Below are 23,783 nucleotides of genomic sequence, written 5' to 3'. Positions count from 1 at the left end.
AGAGAAACTAAATTAATGCTTGAGTTTGATGACTGTTTCCCCACTCTGTTTAATGCAGAGTAAGAAGCTCACCTTGCTTCATGTTTTGGCTGCCAGACTGGTGCTGGGGCGGCCTCTCTCCCGGCCGGCTCGGAGTCCTCTTCTGTCAGCTTGGAGGAGTGCCAGGAATGGGGCCGCAAGCCTGGATCATTCTTCCTGCAAGGCAGAGAGGCAACAGAGCACTTTACACAACGAGTATTTGACATCTCTGCTTCTTTGGCATTTTCCAAATCCTTTCAGGAAAAGACAGATGACTGGATTTTGCAGAGTTTAACAGTACCAAGCACCAATATCCTGGTCCTCTAGGAGCACATTGTGCACTTTATCACTTGAGGATGTCACTTCAAATACAATAAATAGTCTCATTACATCCACAAACACTTTACCAGTAAAAAACCAAAGCCTTCATTCTTATTCATTAGTTGACTGGGTTTGTCCTGGAGGTTTCAGTCCTTCTGAAAATTCTGACTAAATATATCAAACAAGAATATTCCTGCATTTTGATGCCAATATTAATAAATAATAAGACTCCATTGATAAGTACTGTTGCAGTTATGTACACGCTGAGACCTAATAAGCATTTTTTATAGATGTTTCTTCTGGTCACATTTGATAAGAACCTTACAAAGGTACACTAATAACATTTCTGTATAATTGTGTCTGCATCAAACTTGCACATACCCCTTGAAGCGGTTCTTCCTGGACAGCGTGTTGAAAAGGAAAAGAATAACACATGTTCAACAGAATATACACCACACTGCTTCTGCACAACATATTAAGACCGGAGAAATAAATCACATATTGGGTGAACTTCACAACACGTGACACAACCAATCAACAGAACATCACAGGACTCATTACAGCAACACAAAAAGTGCAAAACACTGAAGAATATTCAGCTTGGATCACGAACACCACACACACCGCAAAATACGACAAAGAAACACAAATCACTTGGGTTTGCCATGAACTACCAGGAACGATGAGTAGACGAAGCAAACTGGCGTGACGGTACCTCATGGAGCTTCGCAAAATCTTGGTGAGAAAGCTCCTCGCCACATCGGTTTCTGACGGCATTGTACGTGGTGACACAACGTCAACCATTTTAGCTCTAATAGGCAGCGATTGAAGGATGAAAAAAAGGGAAAAGGAGCAGGAGAACAGGTTGGTATTAAATTATAACAATCAAAGAACTACACAAATCAGGTTTAGCTGTTGAATAAGAAGCAGAAACCAAAGAAGTTGGGCACTAAATAAAAACAATCAGTGTGCTTCCAGATGACGTTTGAATTTTAACTTTACAACCAGAGTGTAGGTGTTTGGTTCACTCACACCTGCTTTGTTAGGATGGCCAACCAAAACGCCTAACGGGTCAAGCAGACAGGCGTTTAGTGATGAAGGAACACATTTCACTTGCTGCTGGATGTGATGCCTCTGACTGTGAAGGGCTTTCACAACAGGACAGGGAGGCAGCTCTGTCACCACCATATGGCCCCGAGCAGAGCTGAGCTGCTTACCTGCTGGATGCCCGGAGTGAAGCAAAATCTCACCCCCAAATACCAAAACGCTGCTCGATGTCCGGCTGATTCATTTATTCTCCTCAAAGACAAAGAAGCTTTCAGTGCTGAAATTATTCCTTGAGGTTTTTCATTACTAAAATTCCGAGTCCAGACTCAGACTTCATCCTGTATGGACCCTGACCTAAAATATAATAAATTATAAGTGGATATAAAATTTGACGGGAAGCTTCTATTTAAGTTTGGAGCAGCTTTTCTAGTGTACAATACCCCTGTACTATACTATATATGTACAATGCCCATGTACTATACTATGTACAGTATGTACTATACTCATGAGTGAAAGTAAGCCAGTACGGTCAGGTACTGCGTACCGGAAAAAGACCCAGTGGTGGTACGCTGCTCTTTCACCGGTACGCCGCCAGGCTGCCTGCTATCAACCGTTCACTTAGCAGTACGTGAGTGCGCATGTGTGTCTACTTTCCATAACACACCGACTGCTATGGCCAGTTGCAGCCAAATAGCACTCCTCATCAATGGCTGTGCGAAGTTGCTGGATATTGGCGGGAACTGGTACACGCTGTTGTATACGCCGATCCAGAGCATCCCAAACATGCTCAATGGGTGACATGTCTGGTGAGTATGCTGGTCATGCAAGAACTGGGACGTTTTCAGCTTCCAAGAATTCTGTACAGATAAATGGTTGTATTTATATAGCGCTTTTATCCAAAGCGCTTTACATGATACGTCACATTCACCCATTCACACACACACTGATGGCGGGAGCTGCCATGCAAGGCACTAACCACGACTCACCAGGAGCATTTAGGGGATCGGTGTCTTGCTCAGGGACACCTCGACATGAGTTCGACGGGCCAAGGATCGAACCAGCAACCTTCCAGTTACAAGACGGCCACTCTACCCACTGAGCCATGCCGCCACAGACCAACAGATCCTTGCAACATGGGGCCGTGCATTATCCTGCTGCAACATGAGGTGATGTTCTTGGATGTATGGCACAACAATGGGCCTCAGGATCTCGTTATGGTATCTCTGTGCATTCAAAATGCCATCAATAAAATGCACCTGTGTTCTTCTTCCATAACAGACGCCTGCCTGCCCACACCATAACCCCACTACCCCCATGGACCACTCCATCCACAGTATTAACATCAGAAAACCGCTCACCCACACGACGCCACACACGCTGTCTGCCATCTGCCCTGAACAGTGTAAACCGGGATTCATCCGTGAAGAGAACACCTCTCCAACGTGCCAGACGCCATCCAATGTGAGCATTTGCCCACTCAAGTCGGTTACAACGACGAACTGCAGTCAGGGCCAGATCCCGATGAGGACGACGAGCAGCAGATGAGCTTCCCTGACACGGTTTCTAACAGTTTGTGCAGAAATTCTTTGGTTATGCAAACCGATTGTTTCAGCAGCTGTCCGAGTGGCTGGTCTCAGACGATCTTGGAGGTGAACATGCTGGTGTGGTTACAAGTGGTCTGCGGCTGTGAGGTTGGTTGGATGTACTGACAAATTCTCTGAAACGCCTTTGGAGACTGCTTATGGTAGAGAAACGAACATTCAATACACGAGCAACAGCTCTGGTTGACATTCCTGCTGTCAGCATGCCAACTGCACACTCCCTCAAATCTTGCCACATCTGTGGCATTGTGCTGTGATAAAACTGCACCTTTCAGAGTGTCCTTTTATTGTGGGCAGTCTAAGGCACACCTGTGCACTAATCATGGTGTCTAATCAGCATCTTGATATGGCACACCTGTGAGGTGGGATGGATTATCTCAGCAAAGGAGAAGTGCTCACTATCACAGATTTAGACAGATGTGTGAACAATATTGGAGAGAAATGGTGATATTGTGTATTGTGTATACTATACCATATATGTACAATGCACTTGTACTATATAATACATCACAGATGTTCATCCGTGTTCCACCACGACATATTTCTTTTACACTCACTTCCTCTTTTGATGCTGCGACAGCAAGCGCAGAATCCAATTACTGGATTAATCACCAGACTAAGTGATAGAACACTTGATTACCAAAGTAATCGATAGCTGCAGCCCCAGAAGCTTCAACGTTTGACAAACTAGACGGAAGTTGCCCAAGTTCAAATGTCAGTGAGAAGTGAAATACCTCGCCCAGATGAGAGTTCACCTGCCCTAATTGAAACTTTAACCCTGCCAGGCCACGGTGGAGACGCTGCATTCTTTCAGCCAAGGAATGCAGGGAGGTATTTCCCCTCCTTGCCGTACCCTCGCTTCAACTGGGACATCTTTATTTGGCCATCTCCCAGCAGTCTGAGCGTCTCCAGTGGCTGCGATGGAATAAAGAAAGTCTGACGCCTTCTGTCATCTGCTGTCAACGGTAGAAATACGTGGCTCCTCTTTACCAGCTGGTTTCTCATGTTAACAGAGTGTTAATCTCATTGTCTTTAACCTTTACATACTGCTCATATTTTAGAAAAATTCCCTCGTAGTAAGTGTCTACACCCAGTTTTAGACCACAGATCTATTTAGAATGTGCAAACAGCCCAATGCCACATTAATAAATATACGACTAATCCTTAATGTTTCACAAGTTGTACAATCAATCTACAATCTACTATCACGTCCTGTTTTACATAAAATCATGAAAGCCATGAAGATTTAAATATATTTTAATAAATTCAAAAATGGCATGAACATTTTGGAACTGTTGAAATTTATAATACAACCATGTTTATTTATTGCCACCATAAAACAAAACGCTGCTAAATCATAAGAAATCATAGTTATGAATACTGGGGGTCTTGACTTACGTTGGAATTCTGATCCTAAACCGAGACGTAATGCGATGTTTGCCGTAAATCAAACTCAGGTAAGTACCTGTGTCACTCACCTACGCTAACACAGCGGTAAAATCATTATCGAGGACACCAGGTCAGCTCCGCGCGTCAGCTAGTTCTCGTGCATAATTTGTTTTAACGTTGCAAACGCCGTACGTCGGAATGATGGAACAGGACTTTCTTAATGACTTTATGGGAGATGGCGACATAACCACGAAACAAGTCGAGGACGTCATAAGCCGAGGACCTGTTGTATTAATTCAACATTTACCATTTAGAACACAAAACAATAAATAAAAAACACTTACTTCACAGTTGGAAGATTCCCTAAAACCACTGTTTTCAGCCTCAAAAACTTCGTAGTTTTCAATTTTTGCATATTTTAGGTCAGCGTAGGAAAAGCCATCAGACTTCAGGCTAAAAGAACGACGTTTAGGGTGTTTTTACTGCTGTCTAACGTCAAAACTGGTCAACTGTATGTCAGGGTTAATTACGAGGACAAAGGAAGGCATGCAGCTAAGAAATAACAAAGGAAAGGAAGATATTCTAATATAAACAGTGTCTAGATGTTACAATGTTTGTTTCTGAGCTGCAGAAATAAGAAAAGAAAGCCAAGGAGCTAAAAATGTAACACATTTATTTAAGGTTTGCTCTTATTCTTTGGTGCTCTTGGGGCTTTTTGATGCTTTCTAAGTCAGCAGAGTTTAGACAAGAACTTTGGACTTGGAAATGAACCACTGGAAACCAATTAAACCTGAATTGCATGGATTGTTTTTGTTTGCCTGCACTAAAAAAAAAAAAAAAAAATCCAGATTTTGCACTATTTTACTTTAAAGTTAGTGTCAAGGCAGGCAGTGCTTTCTGGGATTTGTTTTTCCATGAACTCACAGCTCCCCATTACCTCTTCTTTTGGTCTTTAAAGGAAACTACAACCTTTCCCACTAATCCTAAATACAGCGTCAATGTCAATCCAGGATTTCCTAATAGTAAAGCATTTAACCCTCCTGGTTTGTTGTGGCCCAAACTGACCCATTTTAAAGTGAAAAAATCTTTAAAAACTGGCCAATTTTAGTTACTTTGTGGCTGTTTTTAGTCTATATATAGTCATTCTCAGTCTCTTCACAGTCATTTTTCGTCTATTTCTAGTAATTCCTCATCTTTCTATGGCTATTTTTAGTTTCTGTTGCCAATTCTAGTTACTTTGTGGACATTTTTAATTTATCTGTGGTGATTTTTGGTCTGTTCGTGGCTGTTTTTAGTCTATATATAGCCATTCTCAGTCTCTTTATAGTCATTTTTAGTCTATTTGTAGTAACGCCTCGCCTGTCTACGACAATTTTTGGTTTCTTTGGCCATTTTTAGTCTATTTGTGGTCATTTTCATACTATTTGTAGTCGTTTTCAGTCTATTTGTGATAGTTTTTAGTCTATATATATTCACTCTCAGCCTGTTTATAGTCATCTTTAACCTATTGGCAGTAATTAGTCATCTGTCTATGGTAATTTTTGGTTTCTGTAGCCAATTTTACTCTATTTGTGGTCATTTTTAGACTATTTGTCGCCATTTTCAGTCTATTTGTGGTCATTTTTAATACTACTTGAAGTCATTTTCAGTCTATTTGTGGTCATTTTTAGTCAATTTGTGGTCATTTTCAGTCTGTTTGGGGTCATTTTAGTCAAATTTTAGTCGCTTTCAGTCTGTTTGTGGTCATTTTTAGTCAAATTGTGGTCGTTTTCAGTCCGTTTGTGGTCATTTTTAGTCAAATTGTGGTCGTTTTCAGTCCGTTTGTGGTCATTTTTAGTCAATCTGTGGTTGTTTTCAGTCTGTTTGTGGCAGTTTTTAGTGTATATATATATAGTCATTCTCAGTGTCTTTATAGTAATTTCTAGTCTATTCATAGCAACGTCTCACATTTTTTTTAGTTTCTTTGGCCAGTTCTAGTTCCTTTAAAAGTTTTTTTTTTTTATGGCAAGACCTCATTTATGCATGCAGTCAAAGAGTAGTTTCAACTATTGAACTTGGAGATTCGGTTGAAGTCTCTGCTCTTTGTTTTCAGCCCACTGAGAAGCTTTCCTCAGTAGATATTCCCGTCTTTGAAGCTGAAATCCACCTTGGATTTCCCACACCATCCCTCAAATCCATCATATTTGTCCTAAATGAGCTAAAAAAGACAGCACGGCGCAGCACAAAGTGGTCGTCGGGTGTTTGTACCAACCTCCTTCCCCTCCCGCTGTTCAACCACGACACAAAAAGTGAGAGTTGCATCGCCTCAAAACACAATGGAAATGCAAATATGTGTTTTTCTAAAGCGCCGAGGGGTCTATTGTCAGGGGATACAGCTGGTCTGTCACAGATATTCCACAGGGGAGGAGACGCCACCGTTTGCTCTCAGGAAACGTGAGCCGGACGCATGAAACTGAACACACAGCTAACCCAGTTGGCGTCCGTCATGCAGTAAAACAAGAAACACACACTTATCCTAGGACTGATTACTAAATGTTACCGTGTACATGACAAAGTAAGTGCACCGGATTCACAAAATAAATGTAAACAATGATGAAATTCAACATAGTATTAATATTATAGCGTAATATAAATTAGAATTATTCTTCTTGTGGTCGTATTTGGTCTGTTTGTAGTTATTTACAATCACTTTCAATCGCTTATAGTCTATTTGTGGCTGTTTTTAGTCAATATATAGTCATTGTAGGTCTTTTTAGTCTATCTGTGGTCATTTTTGGTCAATTTGTGGTCCTTTCTAGTAAATTTATTGTCATTTCAGTCTCGTTGCAATCATTTCTAGTCTGTTTACAGTAATTTCTCATCTCTTGGCAATTTTTTACAGTTTCTTTGGCCAGTTCTAGTTCCTTTGTGGTCATTTTTGGTCTATTTTTGGTCAGTTTGTGGTCATTTCTAGTCTATTTATCGTAATTCCTCGCCTGTCCATGCCAATTTTTTGTTCCGTTGGCCAATTTTAATTATTTTGTTGCAATTATTAGTCAATTTACAGTCATTTTTGGTGAAATTGTGGTTGTTTCAAATATATTTGTTGTCATTTCTCATCCATCTGTTGTCATTTTCGTCTCTTTGCGATTATTTCTACTCACTCTGTTGTCATTTCTAGTTCATTTCTAGTGATTCTTCACCTGTCTATGACTATTTTTTGTTTCTTTGACCATTTTTATTCTATTTTTATTCTATTTTTAGTCTATATATAGTTATTGTCAGTCTCTTTGTAGTCATTTTTAGCAATTCCTTGTCTGTTGGCGGTAATTAGTTACTTTCTTTGGTCAGTTGTGGTTACTTTGTGACCATTTTTAGTTCATTTATAGTCATACTCAGTCTGTTTGTTGTCATTTCAGTCTCTTTGCAATCATTTCAACTCACTTTCTGGTTGTTTCTAATCTCTTTGTCGTCATTTTAAATCCCTTTCTGGCATTTTAAGTGTTTTAATATTTACTGCTTGCTATTTTTCCCTGATGTTTGTCAATTTATCAGCATTCTCAATCTCTTTGTGATCTTTTTTTTTTTCTATTTGTAGTCACGTCTAGTCTTTTTGTAGTTGCAACTAATCAAGAAATGCACATTTGCCAAAGAGGACTCTTTCTGAAGCTCTTACACAGCACACAAAAAAAAAAACAACCTCAACATCGTTACGTGCTTTCTAATGCAGAAACAAAGAATTAGATATAAAGAAACTCCTACTGTGCTCCATGTGGACACTATTAATAAAGAGGTAAACTTAAAGCAGCCCCTGAGGAGATTTCTGTGCCAAACACACACTCTTTACTTGACTAAAACAGAAAAAGAAATGTAGCATTTACAACAACTTAAACCTCTTTTCATTGCAAATCAACATTACTCAGTCTAGTTTTGGTTCCAGAAAGGACAGGTTGCTGCACTGGTGGATTTCGTCAAAGAAAATTCAAGGCTAAACGAGCAAAGTGTGCTAACTTACCAACTATCTGAAACAGTTTCCTGCTTCTCCCCAGCAGCCTCCTTCAAGAACAAACAAAAAGAAAAGGAAATCTGCAGTGTGACACCGGTACTCCCATCAGTCTGACAGCAGAGAAAACTCTGAGGAATCTAGTAATTCCTCCTCCTCCTCCTCGTCCACCCAGGACGAACAAACACTCCACCTTGTGCTGCAGCAGATTTCTTCAGGGATTATAAAGGGGGATTTGAATCGAGGGGGAGGAGTTATTGTCCTGTCCTTGCTGTAATCTAGAGTTTGGGCTGTAAGTGGCTGCTGCGTAAACACCGTCACGAGAGGGAAAAGAGATTAAAAGATTCAGGTCATTACATGCAACAAGAACTTTATTTTGGTTGCCAAAATATTATTTAGAATGGTTTCTAATAGCACGTTTGCAAGCTCCTATGTCCACTCTGTCCCACAACAGGACTCTTTAGAAGTTTTACTCGTGTAGATTTTAGTTTATTTTCATTTGAAATGTTTGCATCGTCATCTATGAGCTAGAAATTTCCCCACTGTGGGATTAATAAAGGCTTAACTTATAAATATATAAACACCATTTGACCAACAAGCGGTTCAAGTTTTTGACTGAGGTTCTTAGTTTGTACGTCTGACACCTGATACAAATAAAAAGATTGAAAATGACCAAAAAAACAGATAAAAACAACCAAAAGTGATTGAAAATGAAAAAAAAATTGACAAAACACAACAAAAACATTGAAAATGACAAAAAGACAAAAAATAACAAAAAAGATTGAAAATGACAAAAATAAGACAAAAAACAACAAAGAGATGAGATCGAAATTGACAAGCTGAGGCAAAACACAACAAAAAGGCAAAACACAACCAAAAATGACAAAAACATTGAGACAAAAACAACCAAAAGTGATTGAAAATGACAAAAAATTAGACAAAAAACAAAAAAGATTGAAAATCACAAAAAACTGAAAGAAAAGCAACAGACTGAATATGATAACAAAGACAAAATAACTAAAAAAAAGAGACTGAAAATGACAAAAATTTAGAAAAAATTACAAAAAGAGATTGAAAATGACAAAAATAAGACAAAAAATAACCAAAGGTGACTGAAAAAAAATCACAAAAAATGAGACAAAAAAACAACAAAAAAGATTGAAAATTACCAAAAACCCAACATGGCAACGCCACACATACAGTGTGTGATACTGTAACTACACGACTTCATCCAGTGGTTTTAGTCAGATAAAGCTCAACATGTTTACAGAAGCAATTTTTTCCTCAGCTGAGAATCTGCATCACTCAGAAATACTGGCGAGGAAACGATTCGGTTAAAGGGAGACGCTTCTTCCAGCCCATTTCCATCTGAACTGAGATCTTATCCTGCAGCACCAGTTACACACGTGGACAAAATTGTTGGTACCCCTCAGTTAAAGAAGGAAAAACCCACAATTCTCACTGAAATCACTTGAAACTCACAAAAGTAACAATAAATAAAAATTTATTGAAAATTAAATAATCAAAATCAGCCATTACTTTTGAATTGTTGATTAACATAATTATTTAAAAAAACAAACTAATGAAATAGGGCTGGACAAAAATGATGGTACCTCTATAAAAGATTGAAAACTATTTGACCAGAGTGACATGATTAACTCAGGTGTGTCATTTAATTGACATCACAGGTGTTTCCAAACTCATAATCAGTCAGTCTGCCTATTTAAAGGGAGACAAGTAGTCACCCTGCTGTTTGGTGAAAAGGTGTGTACCACACTGAACATGGACAACAGAAAGCGAAGGAGAGAATTGTCCCAGGACATCCGAAAAAAAATGATAGACAAACATCTTAAAGGTAAAGGCTATAAGACCATCTCTAAACAGCTTGAAGTTCCTGTGACAACAGTGGCTCATATTATTCAGAAGTTCAAGACCCACGGGACAGTAGCCAACCTCCCTGGACGTGGCCGCAAGAGGAAAATTGATGACAAATTGAAGAGACGGATCGTTGGAATTGTATCCAAAGAGCCCAGAGCAACCTCCAAAGAAATTAAAGGTGAACTCCAAGGCCAAGGTACATCAGTGTCAGATCGCACCATTCGTCGTTGTTTGAGCCAAAGTGGACTTCATGGGAGACGACCAAGGAGGACACCACTGCTGAAAAAAACTCATAAAAAAGCCAGACTGGAATTTGCAAAAATGCATGTTGACAAGCCACAAAGCTTCTGGGAGAATGTCCTTTGGACAGATGAGACCAAACTGGAGCTTTTTGGTAAGGCACATCAACTCTATGTTCATAGACTCAAAAACCAAGCATACGAAGAAAAGAACACTGTCCCTACGGTGAAACATGGAGGAGGCTCAGTAATGTTTTGGGGCTGCTTTGCTGCATCTGGCACAGGGTGTCTTGAAAGTGTGCAAGGTACGATGAAATCTGAAGACTATCAAGGCATTCTGGAGAGAAATGTGCTGCCTAGTGTCAGAAAGCTTGGTCTCAGTCGCAGGTCATGGGTCTTCCAACAGGACAACCATCCAAAACACACAGCCAAAAACACCCAAGAATGGCTGAGAGAAAAGCGTTGGACTATTCTAAAGTGGCCTTCTATGAGCCCAGATCTGAATCCCATTGAACATATGTGGAAGGAGCTGAAACATGCCATTAGGAGAAGACACCCATCAAACCTGAGACAACTGGAGCTGTTTGCTCATGAGGAGTGGGCCAAAATACCTGTTGACAGCTGCAGAACGCTCATTGACAAATACAGAAATTGTTTAATTGCAGTGATTGCCTCAAAAGGTTGTGCAACAAAATATTAAGTTATGGGTACCATCATTTTTGTCCAGCCCTATTTCATTAGTTTGTTTTTTTAAATAATTATGTTAATCAACAATTCAAAAGTGATGGCTGATTTTGATTATTTAATTTTCAATAAATTTTTATTTATTGTTACTTTTGTGAGTTTCAAGTGATTTCAGTGAGAATTGTGGGTTTTTCCTTCTTTAACTGAGGGGTACCAACAATTTTGTCCACGTGTGTACCATAGAGATCTAGCACCACGGCATCAGTTACCATGGAGATCTAGCACCATCAGTTACCATGGAGATCTAGCACCACGGCATCAGTTACCATGGAGATCTAGCTCCACAGCATCAGTTACCATGAGATCTAGCTGTGCAGCATCAGTTACCATGGAGATCTAGCTGTGCAGCATCAGTTACCATGGAGATCTAGCTGTGCAGCATCAGTTACCACGGAGATCTAGCACCACGGCATCAGTTACCAAGGAGATCTAGCACCACGGCATCAGTTACCATGAGATCTAGCTGTGCAGCATCAGTTACCATGGAGATCTAGCTGTGCAGCATCAGTTACCACGGAGATCTAGCACCACGGCATCAGTTACCATGGAGATCTAGCACCACGGCATCAGTTACCATGAGATCTAGCTGTGCAGCATCAGTTACCATGGAGATCTAGCTGTGCAGCATCAGTTACCACGGAGATCTAGCTGTGCAGCATCAGTTACCACGGAGATCTAGCACCACGGCATCAGTTACCAAGGAGATCTAGCACCACGGCATCAGTTACCATGAGATCTAGCTGTGCAGCATCAGTTACCATGGAGATCTAGCACCACGGCATCAGTTACCATGGAGATCTAGCACCACGGCATCAGTTACCATGAGATCTAGCTGTGCAGCATCAGTTACCATGGAGATCTAGCTGTGCAGCATCAGTTACCATGGAGATCTTCAAATTCAAATTCAAATTCAAATTCAAAAAACTTTATTTGTCCCCAAGGGGCAATTCAAAGGCACGTAGAGCAGTCAGTGCAATGGAATAATAATAAAGGCAAAATACTATGTACAGAAATAAAAACTAAAAAATTAAAATGACAATACGGTAAACAATTTACTAGTGCAAATATACAAGTGTATGTCAGTAGTACAAGTAGAATAGTTGCAATGGCAATGAGGTAGGTACAGTAATAAGTCAGTACAGATGTAAAATGCAGAGTGCAAAATGCAAATGGAAAAGTTCACGAGGTCCGTGTTAAAGTCCGTGGGAGGTGGTGGCAGTGGGTGGGGGGTGTTGTGGTTATGAGTTGAGTAGTTGGACCGCCCTGGGTACAAAGGTGGCCCTTCTCCTCTGTGTCCTACATGCGGGGCAGCGAAGCCGTCGACCAGAAGGAAGCCACTCAAATGCAGAGAAGAGAGCATGTGAGGGGTCACTGATGATCCGGTTCGCCAGTCTGCATGTTAAGTGCTCATACACTGCAGATAGAGTTCTCAGAGGAAGTCCTATGATCTTGGAACAGACAGTGACAGTCCTCTGCAGGCGGTTTCTGTTCTGGAGGCTGATAGAATAGAACCAGCAGATGATGGAGAATGTAATGGTGCTCTCTATGAAGGAGTAGTAGAATGTCTGGAGAATGTTCTTATTTACTCCAAATGAGTTGAGTTTCCTTAGGAGATACTGCCTCTGGTGACATTTCCTGATTATCTCCTCTGTGTTAGAGGAGAATTTCAGCTGGCTGTCAAAGATGGTGCCCAGATATTTGTACTCCTCCACAAGCTCAACAGGCAGTCCATGGATGGTGGTGGTGACGGCTGTAGCCAGCGCCATCTGCTTGTTGGAGAAGGTCACCACCATCTCCTTGGTTTTTTTAACATTCAGCTCCAAACAAGAGTCATCACACCAGTCCACAAACTCCTGGAGGACTGAGCTGTGAGACCAAGAAGGTCCTGACAGCAGAGACAGGAGGACTGTGTCGTCTGCATACTTGACCAGGTGGGAGTTGGGCTGTGTGGATCTGCAGTCATCAGTGTAGAGGATGAAGAGAAGCGGAGAGAGGACACAGCCCTGAGGAGAACCAGTGGAGGTGTGAAGTACATCAGAGAAGGTGTTGTTGACCCGCACCCTCTGTGATCTGTGGGTTAAAAAGTCCAGAATCCACAGGATGAGCTGATTATCCAGGTGGAAGCGGGAGGAGAGTTTATGAGCCAGGATGTGAGGCTGGAGGGTGTTAAATGCAGAGGAGAAGTCAGCAAACAGAAGTCTTGCTGAAGTGTTTGGGTGTTCCAGGTGACGGTGTACAGTGTCCAGAATGAATGTTTTGGCATCATCAACACCTCTGCTCGTACGATAAGCGAATTGGAGAGGGTCAATCTGTGAGTTAGTTACTCTGATGACATGTTGTTTCACGATTCTCTCCATTGCCTTCATCACGAGAGAGGTGAGGGCCACAGGTCTTAAGTCATTGAGTACTTTGGTTGTACTCTTCTTGGGGATGGGGATGACTGTGGAATGTTTCCACAACTGAGGAACTCTATTACTGTCCAGGGAGTTTTGGAAGACGGTTTGAAACACACCTCCCAGCTGTTCTGCACAGTGTCTGAGCACACGACCGCAGATGTTGTCCGGGCCGGGGGAGCTGGTCTCTTTAGTCCTCCTCAGGGCTCTGGTCACCTCCTCTCTGTTGAAGGTCAGTGTGCAGTCAGTGGGTTGGAGTGTGGTCCTGATCTCCTCCAGCTGTGCGGTGTTGTCTCTTTCAAACCTGGTGTAAAAAGAGTTGAGGTCGTTGGGAAGAGATGTAGGGCTGCTACCGTCCACATGGATGGTGTTTCTGCAGTTGGTGGTGGTGTTCACAGCAGCCATGTTCTTCAAGCCCTGCCAAGCTGAGCGGAGGTTCCCCTGTGTGAAGTTTTCCTCAACTTTGTTTTTATACTTCAGCTTGGCTGCTTTTATGGCACGCTTAACTTCCCTGTTGACCTCTTTTTTCTCTAATTCAGAGCCAGTGAAAAAGACCCTTTTCTTCTTGTTGATGGTTTCTTTGAGCTCCTTGGTGATCCATGGTTTATTGTTGGGAAATATTGTGACAGTTTTGGAGGGGATAATGCTATCCACACAGAAAGAGATGTAGGAAGAGATGGTGTCGACCTGTTCGCTGATGTTATTGGAGGGGATTAAAAAGTTATCCCAGTCTGTGGACTCAAAGCATCCTTGTAGGGCAAGAATGCTGTCTTTGGTCCACTGCTTGATGTTGCAGATGATTTTATTGGCTTTCCGTATAATGGGGATGTATGCTGGAATGAGTAGAACAGTACTGTGGTCAGCAGAGCCTAGAGGGGGGAGAGCAACAGACCTGTATGCATCTGGAACTGACCCATAGCATTTGTCCAACGTCTTCCCCAGGCGTGTGGTGCATGTTATATACTGCTGAAAACCTTTCAGGGCTTTCCCAGGGGAGCAGTGATTGAAATCACCGAGGATAAACTTAGGTGAGTCGGGGGAGATGCGTTCCAGGTTGTCCAGTGAGTTCATGATATGTTCTGTGGCAGTGGCGGCATTAGCTTTGGGATGGATGTAAACCAGAATAACAAAAAGCTGTGGAAACTCTCTAGGTAGGTAGTAAGGGCGCAGCGAAACAGCCAAGAGTTCAATGTCTGGAGAGCACAGTTTCTCCCTCACAACAACGGTGGAGCACCAACGTGTGTTAACGTACAGACAGACACCTCCGCCATGTTGTTTACCGGTGAGCTCTCTGTCCCTGTCCAGTCTCAGAGTGGGGGCAAAGCCATCGATATGCAGCAGGCTGTTACAGTCGTTGTTGTTTAACCACGTCTCCGTGAAAGCTAGAATCGAAGCCGTCCTGTACTCGTGCAGGTAATTGATGTTAGCCTGTAGCTCGTCTAGCTTGTTACGGAGCGAGCGCACGTTGGCTAGGATAATGGAGGGGAGCGGCCGCTGTTTACATGTCTCCCGCTTTAATCTGGCTCTTACTCCACTTTTTTTCTTGCCTCTTCGTGTTACCTTGTGCTTGTGGTGTGAACGGTGGCGGAGTAATTCCTCTGGAACTGAGTCTGTGATGGTGGCGGGTTGAGGATTGGCTCCGAGCTGCAGCAGGAGATCTAGCTGTGCAGCATCAGTTACCACGGAGATCTAGCACCACGGCATCAGTTACCAAGGAGATCTAGCACCACGGCATCAGTTACCATGAGATCTAGCTGTGCAGCATCAGTTACCATGGAGATCTAGCTGTGCAGCATCAGTTACCATGGAGATCTAGCTGTGCAGCATCAGTTACCACGGAGATCTAGCACCACGGCATCAGTTACCATGGAGATCTAGCACGACAGCATCAGTTACCATGAGATCTAGCTGTGCAGCATCAGTTACCATGGAGATCTAGCTGTGCAGCATCAGTTACCATGGAGATCTAGCTCCACAGCATCAGTTACCATGGAGATCTAGCACCACGGCATCAGTTACCATGAGATCTAGCTGTGCAGCATCAGTTACCATGGAGATCTAGCTGTGCAGCATCAGTTACCATGGAGATCTAGCTGTGCAGCATCAGTTACCATGGAGATCTAGCTCCACAGCATCAGTTACCATGAGATCTAGCTGTGCAGCATCAGTTACCATGGAGATCTAGCTGTGCAGCATCAGTTACCATGGAGATCTAGCTCCACAGCATCAGTTACCATGAGATCTAGCACCACGGCATCAGTTACCATGGAGATCTAGCTGTGCAGCATCAGTTACCATGGAGATCTAGCTCCACAGCATCAGTTACCATGAGATCTGGCTGTGCAGCATCAGTTACCATGGAGATCTAGCTGTGCAGCATCAGTTACCATGGAGATCTAGCTGCAGAGCATCAGTTACCATGGAGATCTAGCTCCACAGCATCAGTTACCATGGAGATCTAGCTCCACAGCATCAGTTACCATGAGATCTAGCTGCAGAGCATCAGTTAGCCTGGAGATCTAGCTGTGCACCATCAGTTACCATGGAGATCTAGCTGTGCAGCATCAGTTACCATGGAGATCTAGCTGTTCAGCATCAGTTACCATGGAGATCTAGCTGTGCAGCATCAGTTACCATGGAGATCTAGCTGCAGAGCATCAGTTACCATGGAGATCTAGCTCCACAGCATCAGTTACCATGGAGATCTAGCTCCACAGCATCAGTTACCATGAGATCTAGCTGCAGAGCATCAGTTACCATAGACATCTAGCTGTGCAGCATCTGTTACCATGGAGATCTAGCTGTGCAGCATCAGTTACTACAGTACTAGAAGTTTAGGCTGAACATAACTTACTAACCAACTAATCTTGCTTCGTAGTTCAGAACTCTGCTGCCTACAATCATGGATTCATCCTGGAAGCAAAAGCACATTTTACATTTATGCTGATACTGTTTCTATTTATGTTTATATTTTAGGAAATAATTTTGTACTTATACTTAGATTTTTAGGACATATTTTTCTACTTATGTTTATATTTTTAGAAGATATTTTTCTACATATATATTTATATTTATAGGACATATATTTGTACCTTTATAGTTTATATTTTTACTACATATTTGGATAATGCTTGATTTTATTCTGGTGGATGTTTAGCTGATTACACATCACTCTGTTCCACTTCCTCCGTCATGTTGCTGATTCACCAGCTTGCAGAAACCCAAACAGCAGCAGCCAGGCGGGCCGATCTCGCCCCACCGAGCTCTAAACACACAATAGAAAGTGCCAGCGTCATCACAGCTGGGCTTATCGGCATGTCACCAACAAAAAAAAGAAAGAAGAGGTGCAGAGAAATGTACAAACTAGCATGAATGTGACCCGCATCTGGAACATCTGGCTTTGCAACGCTACTTGACCACAACATTTTACTTCCTTCTATGATTTTCAACACAAAAATGAATAAAAGTCATCACAATGACAAAAATATTTCTTTCTTAATTTGGGGTTTAGTTTTTCTCAAGCACAAGCAACATTTTTGCTTCTGAAATGGTCCAAAGTCTGTGTTTATGGTCATTTTCAGTTTCTTTCAGGTCATTTTTTTTTGTTTATTTCTAGTCATTCTTTCTGTCTGTTTGTGGTAATTTTTTGTTTTTATTGGTCAGTTCTCATCTCTTCATGGTCATTTTTTGTCAATTTGTAGTTATTTTAAGTCTCTCTGTCATTGTTTCTGGTCTTATTGTGGTTATATGTACTGATTTTTTTTTAGCTCTCAGCCAAGAATAAAATAAAGGTAATTTGCAATATGGAGGATATATCTGTTGTTATTTTTGCTTATCTCTAATGACATTAATGCCAGTTAATGTGTTTATAGTGCAGATTTATGAGTTGTAAAGGATTTATCAAACTTTGTAAGGTTGTGGAAATGTTTAAAAAATAATTATCTGTGCAACCATATTTGACGAGAAGGTGCAAGTCACAATATTTCCTCTGAATATCTTCCAATTAATGTCTTAAATGTCGTTTTCAGGATTTTTGTGGTAATTTTCTCAGTTTCTCTGATATTTTTTGTCATTTCTCATCTATCTGTTGGTATTTCTCAATGTCTCTTTGTGGTCATTTTTAGTCTATTTGTAGTAATTTCTTATTGGTCTTTGGTCATTTTTTAGCTTGTCTGATAAGTTCTAGTCTCTTTGTGGTCATTTTTAGTCTATTTGTAGTAATTTCTTATTTGTCTTTGGTCATTTTTTAGCTTGTCTGATAAGTTCTAGTCTCTTTGTGGTCATTTTTAGTCTATTTGTACACAGTTTCAAACTCATTCTACATTTCTACAATGTCATTTAGCAGACATTTTTATCCAAAGCGACGTACATCTGAGAGTAGATACAACACAAGCAAGGATAGTCAGGAGAAAACAACCAGGATAAGAAACAGAAAATCTGGTCATTTCTAGTCATTTTTTTAATCTCTTTGTGGCTGTTTTTCATCAATTTATAGTCATTCTCTGTCTCTCTGTGGTCAGTTTTGTTTGATTTGTTGTGATGTTAACACTTAACACACATCAAAACACATTATATACACAGATTTAAACTTGAAGCATCAATTGACCAGCACTAATGTCAGCCACTTGAGATAGATCTTTTGGATATTAAAAACAAAACAAAACATTTAAAGTTGAGTTTGCAGCCGATTCTCTGAACATTTAAAACCCTGCCGTTATCTGAACCTCATCCACCGTTTCCTGATCTAATCCCACTTGTCAGGGGACCAAACGACTCCATCGGAGGGTGAGAGATTCAAAGAGAAACACGAGACACGGGAAAAGACGAAGTACCTGGAGGTCTTCTGTGTGAGTCCTAAAAGCCAAACATGTCCAGGGAGAGGGAAGACAAGCAGATAGCGGCGCCCACTCTGAGCTTGTTGGCCAAAGCCCCTGAAAACAATGGGCTCTGCTGATATGGCCTATCCCACTAAGCAGAGTCGACTCACCTAGGCAACATGGACTGTACCACTCCTCCTGCAAGCGGGGGAGGACGCCCGGGCTGTGGCAGCTCTGAGGGCCTCTCAAGGGGACTTTTTAAACTCTTCGTCTTGACTGAAGGCCAATGTTTGCCTCCCAAACCTCCTCAGAACGAGCGTTTTCTCAGCAGAAGCCGTTTGCCGACCGTCGGCCCACCTTTCCCTGTCGTTGACTCGACCCACTCAGCAAAGCCCTGAGCCCACGCCTGTGGCTTTGCAACTAGTAATTGGATTCAGGCCTTAAGACTCTGCTGCCAGTTAGGAGACGAGTATATAATTCTGACAGGACGTCAGTGACACATGTAGTAAAATGTTACTCGGACAGACAGGAGTGCAGAAAACTACAAGAAGAAGAAGAAGAAGAATAGCTGCAAATTTTTCATGTTGGAAGACAGCAAAAGCCTTCATGAACATGACAGCAGACACACACAAGAACCAAAATAAACAACTAATGTCTGTGGCCATTTTTTAAGTCGCTTTGGTCAGTTCTAGTCTCTTTGTCTCTTTGTTTTTCATCAATATGTATTCATTTTCAGTCTGTTTGTGGCCTGCTCTAGTCTCTTTGTGGTAGTTTTTAGTCATTTTATGGTCATTTGCAGTCTTTTTGTGGTTGTTTTTAGTATTTTGGGGGTCATTAATAGTCTTTTTGTGGTCCTTTGTATTTTTTGTGGTAGTTTTTAGTCTTTTTATGGTCATTATTAGTCTTTTTACGATAATTTGTAGTCTTTCTGTGGTTCTTTGTAGTTTTTTTGTGGTCCTTTGTTGTCTTTTTGTGGTCATTAAAAGTCTGTAGTCTTTTTGTGGTCATTTCTAGTCTTTTTTGTTGCTGTTTTTAGTCTTCTTTCCATCATTTGTAGTCATTTTGTGGTCATTTGCAGTCTTTTTGTGGTTGTTTTTAGTATTTTGGGGGTCATTAATAACCTTTTTGTGGTCAGTTGCAGTCTTTTTGAGGCCCTTTTTAGTCTTTTTGTGGTCATTTGTAGTCTTTCTGTAGTCGTTTTTAGTCTTTTTATGGCCATTAATAGTCTTTTTATGATAATTTGTAGTCTTTTTGTTGTTCTTCGTAGTTTTTTTGTGGTCATTTGTTATCTTTTTTTGTGGCTGTTTTTAGTCTTTTTGTGGTCATTTGTAGTCTTTCTGTAGTCGTTTTTAGTCTTTTTATGGCCATTAATAGTCTTTTTATGATAATTTGTAGTCTTTTTGTTGTTCTTCATAGTTTTTTTGTGGTCCTTTGTTGTCTTTTTGTCGTAATTAAACGTCTTTGTAGTCTTTTTGTGGTCATTTGTAGTCTTTTTTTGTGGCTGTTTTTAGTCTTTTTGGGGTCATTTGTAGTCTTTTTGGTCATTAATAGTCATTTTGCTGTCATTTTTAGTCTTTTTGTGGTTCTTTTTAGTATTTCTGTGGTCGTTTATGGTGTGTTTGTAGTAATGTCTACTCTCTTTGTGATCATTTTTAGTTTCTTTGTGGTCCTTTTTAGTCTACTTGCAATCCTTTTCAGTGTATTTGTAATCATTTTCAGGATTTTGTGGTAATATTTGTCCATTTCTAGCATTTTTTTTGTCCTTTCTCATCTATTTATTGTTTTTTTCAGTGTCTTTGTGATTGATTCTAGTTGCTCTGTGGCCAGTTTTAGCCTATTTATAGTCATTTGTAACACCAAATGTTGTTTTTTCCAGCAAAAATCTAAAGATACTTCGATAATGTCATAAAATAGAGGAAAACACAAAGATGTGAGAACATCCACATGCTAAAGGGTAATTGGACTAAATACATCATGTGTAAGCTCCGTCAGGATCCATAAAAGTCGTGAGGATGTGCACCTGCTGGAGGTTACTGGACTCTGCCAGTAGCTGGTCTGAGGTGGGGACTTCTCTCACTCTACTTTATGAGTCTTTATCTGCACTCTGAAATAACGGCATTGGCCTGAGTTCAGCTGCCTTCACAATAAAGCCTTTTGTTTTTGCCTCAGGAGCAAACAAGCAGCAAGAGGCCCATGAGTCAGGCTGTCAGGCTGGGTCTGCTTCAGCCGATACATCGAAGTCATGGTTGGTTCTACTCTGTCTGCTCATTTTTATTCTGTTTGTGGTCATTTTCAGTCTCTTTTTGAATTTCATTTTTGCTTATTTGTACTTTTTTTTCTTGGTTTGATTCTGGTCCATGTGTTTTATCATAGGCAAAGGCGAAAGACTCTTAAAGCTTGAATCCAATACTGACAAACAGACTAAAAATGACCACAAAAAACTAGAAACAACCACAGAGACTAGAAACAACCACACAGAGACGAAAAATGACCACGAAGAGGCTAGAACTGACCAAAGAACCTGAAAACTATCATAAACAGATAAGGAATGGCTTCAAATACATTAAAAATGACCACAAAGAGACTGAAAAGAACCAGAGAGGGATGGAGAATAATTGTAAATTCATGGAAAACAGTCACAAAGACAGACTTGAAATAACCTGTTTGAGGTTAAAATAACACAAATATCATGGATATGGTGGCAGACTCTTAAAGCTTGAATCCAATAATGACAAACGGACTCAAAATGACCACAAATAAACCAGAAATTAGCACAGAGAGACTAGAAACAACCAAAAAGAGACTAAAAATGACCACAAAGAAGTCCAAAGAAACTGAAAACAACCACAAACAGACAAGGAATGCCTTCAAATACATTAGAAAATTACCACAAAGAGACTAAAATTGACCACAAAGAGACTGAAAAAGACTGTACATTGATGGCAAACAGCCTGAAAGAGACCAAAAATGATTAGCAGATTGTAAACAAACTTGAAAAAAGCAGATTTGGACCAAAATAATGGGAAATAGACCAAAAATGATGACATAGTGACGAGAAATTATCATAAAAAGACTGAAAAAACAGCAATAGATGAGAAATGACAACAAAGAGATCAAAAACAACCACAAATAGACTCTTTGTGATCATTTTTGTTCCATACATCATCATTTTTGTTCTTTTTGTGGCTATTTTTTGGTCTATTTATAGTCATGCCTTATATGTCGCTGGTCATTTTCAGTTTCTTTGAGGTCATTTTTAGTCTACTGTTGCCAGTTTCAGTCTGACTGTGGTTGATTTTGTTTATTTGCTGTCATTTTCAGAATCTTTGGGGTGTTGTTTGATTCTTTTTGTGGTCATTTTTAGTCTATTGTTGTCATTGTCAGCCTCATTCTGGTCATGTTCACTCTATTTGTAGTGATTGGTGGAGTCGGCATCTCTCTTTTTTAGAGCACAATGCTTCTTCTCTCTGCAGCTGTTCAGGTTCCTTTCTGTCACTCGTTAGACTTAAGTTAAGAGGACGTGTTGCAGAGTTCTAGGGCTGCAGCTAACGAAGCCTCGAGTAATCGCCTGAGCACGATACGTCCTCAAAAGCAGAAGTGAGCGCGCAATGCAACAGAGATCACCATCCGACCGGAGCGCGGACACGGACGGACATCGGCGCTGCATTGTGCATGTATTATGTATGCACGATACAGCGCGGACATCCGCGATCTATGTCAGCGTTTACTATACAGCTGTATCTAAACGTGGACATCGGCGCTGCATCGTGCATACGTCCCTCCATGTTCCGCGCTCCAGTCGGATGGTGATCTCTTTTGTATTGCGCGCTCAGTTCCGCTTTTGAGGACGTATCGTGCTCTGACGATTACTCGAGGCTTCGTTAGCTGCAGCCCTACAGAGTTCATGGATTTGACCTCTGACCTCCTGACCACTGAGGAGGTTGGTATTTCCTCTGACGCCCAACAAACCATGAAAACGCTGGTTTGCTGATTTTGGACAACATCGGAGAACCGTGACCTATTTTGTGAAACAAGAAGAGAAACGCATCTTTTCTCAAACTAGAGGTATCAGACAAAGTCCAAACCTTCGGACCACCAGCGTCAGGGTCTTGTGGGAGCTCTTCACCAGGCAGATGGCCTCCTGACGAGAGCCGCTGAGGGGAACTGCATTCACGCTCACCATCTCATCACCGGCCTGGAGACGGACCGCCGCTGCCACACTGCCCTCCTCCACCTGGACAAAAGAGATCCTGTTGTTAGCATCATCTCACTAACACATTAAACATGTTAGATCCAACCAAAGAACCTGAAAATGACCATAGACAGACAAGGAATGGCTACAAAAACACAAAAAAAGGCCACAAAGGGTCTGAAAACGACCACACAGAGAGTAGACATGACTACAAATAGACTAAAATGACAACAAAGACATGGAAAATCACTGCAAATCGCCTGAAAATGGCCACAAAGACACTAGAACTGATTAAAGAAACAAAAACAACCACAGACTGATGAGAAATGACTACAGAAGGACTACAAATGGCCACAAAGACACTTAAATAACTACAAAAATAATATAAGCTACCAAAAAGACATCAAAACTTACTACGAATAGACCAAAAGTGACCACAAAGAGACTTGAATCTGACCAAAGAAACTGAAAACAACCGAGGACAGATGAGAAATACTACAAATAGACTATAAATGACAATAAAGAAACTGAAAATGACCACAAAGGGATAAGAATTGGCCACAAACAGACCAGAAACTACCACAAAGAGACTGATGATGACAACAAAGAGGGTAGAAATATCCATGACAAGATTGAAATTATGAAAAGGGAGAGTAGACATGACTACTACTACTCATTAAGAGACTATAAATAGACTATAAATGACAACAAAAAGACGAGAGAAACTAAGACATAGATAAGAAATTGCTACAAATAGACTAAAAATGACCAGAAGCTGACTAGAACTGGCCAACGAAACTGAAAATGACCAAAGACAGACGAGAAATTACTACAAATAGACGACAAATGATCACAACAGACTATAATCAACTAAATAAACTGAAAACAACCATAGACAGATGAGGAAAGACTACAAATAGACCAAAAATGACAACAAAGAAATTAAAATTGACCACAAAGAAACTAGAACTGGCCACAAAGAGACTGAAAATTGCTACAAATAGACTATAAATGACCACAAAGAAACAAGAACTGACCAAAGAAAGTAAGAATTACTGAAGACAGACAAGAAATCACTGTAAATACACTACTAATGACCACAAATAGACCAGAGCTGACCAAAGAAACTGAAGACAACCACAGACAAATGACTACAAATAGA

General features: G+C 40.9%; 1 protein-coding gene across 1 annotated transcript in view; it reads right to left on the bottom strand.

Annotated features, from left to right (window-relative positions):
• Window positions 1-23,783, bottom strand: part of LOC110969941 (protein Shroom2-like) — a 46,285-nt gene that overhangs the window by 19,054 nt on the left and 3,448 nt on the right. The window contains exons 2-5 of the mRNA XM_051942338.1: window positions 22,515-22,663; window positions 1,055-1,150; window positions 721-738; window positions 73-195 (exon numbers count right to left, since the gene is read on the bottom strand). Of these exons, the coding sequence (XP_051798298.1) occupies window positions 73-195; window positions 721-738; window positions 1,055-1,150; window positions 22,515-22,663 (386 nt within the window). The remainder of the gene's footprint in view (window positions 1-72; window positions 196-720; window positions 739-1,054; window positions 1,151-22,514; window positions 22,664-23,783) is intronic.

The sequence above is a fragment of the Acanthochromis polyacanthus genome, chromosome 22 (assembly GCF_021347895.1).
Source record: "Acanthochromis polyacanthus isolate Apoly-LR-REF ecotype Palm Island chromosome 22, KAUST_Apoly_ChrSc, whole genome shotgun sequence".
NCBI classification, from domain to species: domain Eukaryota; kingdom Metazoa; phylum Chordata; class Actinopteri; family Pomacentridae; genus Acanthochromis; species Acanthochromis polyacanthus.
Note: the sequence above shows the minus strand (reverse complement) of the source record. Positions and strands in the feature narration are given on the sequence as shown.